Genomic DNA, 5,059 nt, shown 5'->3' on the forward strand with positions numbered 1-5,059 from the left:
ATAACATGATCCCAACTAAGGACCATTTGAGGAGAGAAATTGTTTAATCACCTCATGATCTTATTTGTGTTCTGTGCTATCAAGAGGAGGAGTGTATGGGTCACTTATTCTACAATTATACAGTTACAAGGTTGGTTTGGTTAGAAGTGGAGAGGTTGTTGGGTATAGCAGTGAAGGTATATAGTTGTTTGTGGAGATTCTCTTTAATGGTTTAAGAGTTTTAAGGTCAATAAAGTGTAGTCCGAGAATGATGGTATATTTTGGTTAGAGGTAATGTGGTGCGTTTGGAAATTGAAGAATGATATTTTGTTTTATAACGCGCTGTGTAATGTGTCTGATCTGTCTTAGGACATTAAATTGATAGCGTGGAAGTGGTCTTCTATAGGCAAAATTTCTTACTCCAACTGTAATTTTTATAAGTTTTGCAAAGATCATTTATCTTGTCTAATTTAAGTTGTTGTCGGTTGGATATTTTCCTTTCCGAGTTTCGATCTCGGTTCTTTGTATGCAGACAAGAGTACCTCTAGTACTCTTTGAATAAAATTCTTGCTTACCAAAAAAATCAACAATTCTAAAAAAAAAAATCATCAATTCAATAAGTTTTATGAAAATAGGTCTCAAACAAAATATAAAACATGTTTTAAGAGAAACATAATATCTAAAGATAAACAATACCTAAAGTCAAAGTAATGTATAATCCAAATTCTATGTAATAAATATCTTTGGGGCCAAACTCAGTCATAATTTACTTTAATTTAAGTTTTGAATAAATTTGGTGAAACCTCTCCGATAAAATATGGAAAATCAGGTATAAATTTTTGTAAGTTTAGTGCAAAAATATATATCTTTTTACATAAATGTTATTGTTACATCAGAATATGACACTTACACCGTATTATATCTTGTACAAATCATTTTTTCTTTATTTTATTAGTTTTGTGTGCATTGAAATTTGAGCCTCACTTTAAATCATGTTTACGGCTATGGTGTAGAATGGATACGGTTCAAAATCTTGTGTAACAATAGCAAGCCTCATCTTATTACACCAATTATAAAGGCTTTGGCTAATATGCATAAGGATTTTCCTTATGCACCATGCATAAGCCTACATAAGCCATTGGATCATGTTTTTAATCAAGTATTGAGTATTGAGTATTGAATATTGAGTGATGAGTATTGAATATTGAGTAATAACAATTGATGTTTAAAATTTGATCCAATGATCCAAGGGTCCATAATAATCTATGCACGGTGCATAGATTTTTATCTATGCACGGTAACTGCACCCAATTATAAATAAAGTACGTGATTATATATTCCCTTTAACACATTCTTTGTATATATTTCATTTGATGAGTTTACACCGGATCAATAGTGGTGTAATATGTCAAAAAATCAAATGTAAGATTTTCTTTTTTCACGAGTGTATACTGAAATAAAAAATGTTTAGAGCAATATTTCAGAAAAATTGAAGTGAATTTTTCATACAATTTGCAGCTAGATTGCTAATTAACTCTTTCGGAATTATCAGATTTGGTTAGGTTAAGTGCATTCAAAATCCTCAAAAAAGAGATGTTCACATTCTCTTGAGGTCATCATGAAAAACTGCAATTTGGGACGTGGATAAGGAGGTGGGAAAATATGGGAATGGTTGGTTTGATAATAGGCTATCCAGAAAAGTAGGGGACCAGATGGAAACATCAATTTGGGAAGATCCGTGGGCGGATGGAAAAAGCATGAAGAGTATGTATCTTGAGTTGTATATGATGGCTTTGGATAAGGACTGTAGGTTGGGTGATTTAAAAAGAGTTGAAAATGGAGAGCTTATGTGGAACGGAAGATGGAACCGAATTCTAGATGAGGGGAATGTAAGGTTAGAGGAGGAAATGAAAATGTGGATTCAAAGGGTTTCTTTGACGAATAACATTAGAGATAAATGGAGTTGGTACAAGAATGGGTATAATGTCAATGATGCGTATTATGAGATCATGAAAGGGGTAAACATTGTTGGTGAGGAGGATAGGGAGATGGTTGTGGCGTGGAACAAGTTGGTACCGCTCAAAGTCTCGGTTTGGTGTGGAGAATTTGACGTAATAGAATTCCTTCCAAAGACAATTTAGTGAAAAGAGGCATCTTAGTAGCATCTCAAAATTCATGTCCATACGGCTGCGGTGTAGAGGAAAATGTTGCCCATATTTTCTTCGAATGTCCGTTAGCCCAGGATACATGGAGCGAGGTCCTAAGATGGCTCGATATTACTTTTGTTTTGCATAACTCAGCTATACAGAATTTTGTTCAATTTACAGGTATTAGCAATGGAGGAAGAGTTCAACAAGAAAGATTTTCAGTCATATGGTTTGCAAGCATCTGGTCTATCTGGAAGAGGCGAAACGAGACGATATTCGGTAATGGGGAGAACAGCAAAAACAGTCTGATTGAAGATATACAGGTTATGTCGTGGCAGTGGCTAAAAGCAAACCTTAACGGATTTTCTTACGGCATTCATCATTGGGTGACAAAACCAAAAGAATGTCTGGGATGGAGAAATAATTGATATATGTTTTGAGCTCGTGGGGAGATGTCGCTGCTGGCTGATCTAATTGTTGATCTGGAGCTGTGTTGTTTCTGGTGTGGCCTTTGTTTTCGGTTGCTGTACCGGTTTTCGTTTGGCAGCTTTGGTAGTCTTTAGATTCAGTTCAGCAGGCTGTTCTTTGGCGATTCTTGCAGAGACTGATTTAGGCCCTGTAATTTGATAGCGGCGAGCTCTCGTCTATTACATTTGAGTAGGTGTCTAATTAAGTATGGAGGTCTCTTAACCATTCGGGTTTTAGGGATGATGTAATGTCCTTGTAGTGGCAGTTTAATTGGCAAATTAGGAATGCAGGATTGATTCAATCTAGATAAGGATGTGTCTGGTTTTTTCTGTTTCCTGTACTGGTGTAGCTAATGTTGCTGTTTTGGTTCATGTTGAAAGCTTTGGCATGGCTTGTGTCCTTAAGTAATAAATTATTATTTTTGTTAGGGACCAAATATGTATGTGTAAGCCCAATTGGCTTAGGCCCATTTGTAGTAATCCAAAGTAGAGAATTAGAGGGGATAGTTAGTTACAGGAGAGAGAATGAGTGGAGTGGGTTATAAAGAGGGCAGAAAGGAAGAGTGGAGGTATCAGGGAGAAATCATTTAGTTATGGACAGAGAATATTGTTCTCTGTAGGAGCTTGGCTCTGGGGTAGATTGGGATTCTTCCCTTTCTACATTTAATATTTCTTCATTAATCAAATTCAGTTTATTTCCTAAAGTTTTATCGCTTTGTTTCTTTAATTTCTGTTTCGGAATTTCGGGATCCTATCAATTTTGCTTTCCAAAAAAAATATAAGCCTTCAATTTGACTATAGCTCTTTCCAATTTGGTTTTACATTCTAAAGGTGAAACCTTAAAACAAAATTCATAAACCATGATTTTTAAGTAGCAAATGTTTTTATTATAATCACACTGCATAGTGTGGAAAACAACCAAGAGCCACACTTTTATTACATCAAGAAACATAAGCAAACAACGAGACACATACATATTACAGAAAGAAAAAAGAAAAAAAAAATACACAACAACATTGATCTTTATTCCTTATTATCATAGTAGTATACTTGCATGATGATCAAACCATATCCCACCTTCAGTTAATTCTCAAGAGGTATTACGCCACGAAGAGATGGCCAATAGTCAACAGTTTTCCTCACATCACCCATAATATAATCATCAGTTGCACCAGGGGTAACAGTAACACGTGCATAGTATTCATCTTTGAAAAAGTAAACTTCATTAGTCTTGTGAGAAGCAAACGCAGCATCCATTCCACTTTCAAAGATAGTGTTACGGAAACAAGGAAAACCGTCAGTAATTTTCTTAATATCTTTATTAACCATACTGTTGGTTCCGTAGTCGATACGAGCATACTGATCTCCTTTGAACAAGTAAACTTCTTTGCCCCTAGTTGATCGGTAGGCCGCGTCTATTCCGTTTTCAAACACGGTTCCTTCGAAAAAAGGAAACATGTCAGCGATTTTTTTAGGACCTGAGATGATTTTGTCTCTGTTGGAATGTGGAGCGTAGTCTATGAGAGCGCAAAAGTTTTCATAAAAGATGAATGCCTCGTTGTTATCGGTGTCGAAGCTGCAATCGATACCGTAGCTTCCAAATATGGTTTGATTAAGTGATTTGAAACCTTCGCGAACAGGAGTAGGCCCGTATAAAAGTTTATCGTTGGTGGTTCCTGGAGCATAATCTAACAGCACGTACTGATCATTGATGAAAAAGTAAGCTTCATTGTTCTTTGAAGAACGGAAAGCAGCATTTATGTAACCTGTTTTTGCCATCTTAGGTGTAGTATGTTTAGTAGGTGTGGAGATATATTTGTGTTTCAATTCAAGGAAGGTTTTGTTGTGGGCAAATAGAGAGAATAGGAAGGGTATATATAGATAGAAAATTTTAATATTTTTCTATATTAAAAAAATCTAATATTTTTAACCAATAGTTAGTTGGTTCAGTGGTGATTAGCGCTGAAGAACTGACCCCCGAACCGGACTAAATCGGTGGTGATAAACCAAAAAATATATATATTTTTTAGGAATATTTTTATAATGGAAAATAGATATACACCAATGATAAATAAACAAAACATTTTAAATTGGATAAAAGTATTTACAAAATAATAATTTATTTCATTTAAAAATATATGTTTTAAAAGAAAGATTAATACTTGGCCACTCTTAATAAATTTAAAACTTAAATTTTTAAATGAGAGTTTTAAAAGAGAGAATTAACTAATACTCAGTCATTTTCAATAAATTTAAAACTTAATTGTTTAAATATTTAATTTAATTATAATAATACAGAAATATAAATAAATATAAATAAATGTTATCGTTATCGAATCTGAATCAATAATTTATAATTCAATTAACACATATCGTCTCTCTCAAATGGGACTTACACTACAAAAAAAACTCATATCCAGCGACATAATTAGCGACGTGGACAACACGTGGCTCAAAAATGCTAGT

At 34.2% G+C, this 5,059-nt stretch overlaps 1 protein-coding gene across 1 annotated transcript; it reads right to left on the reverse strand.

Annotated features, from left to right (window-relative positions):
- Positions 1–3,457: 3,457 nt before the first annotated feature.
- Positions 3,458–4,435, reverse strand: LOC131622981 (albumin-2). Its single transcript, XM_058893986.1, has one exon. The coding sequence runs from the start codon at positions 4,370–4,372 to the stop codon at positions 3,677–3,679; it is 696 nt and encodes a 231-aa protein (XP_058749969.1). The 5' UTR covers positions 4,373–4,435; the 3' UTR covers positions 3,458–3,676.
- Between the last annotated feature and the right edge of the window lie 624 nt (positions 4,436–5,059).

This window comes from Vicia villosa, unplaced genomic scaffold (genome assembly GCF_029867415.1).
Source record: "Vicia villosa cultivar HV-30 ecotype Madison, WI unplaced genomic scaffold, Vvil1.0 ctg.000048F_1_1, whole genome shotgun sequence".
Classification (NCBI taxonomy): Eukaryota; Viridiplantae; Streptophyta; class Magnoliopsida; order Fabales; family Fabaceae; genus Vicia; species Vicia villosa.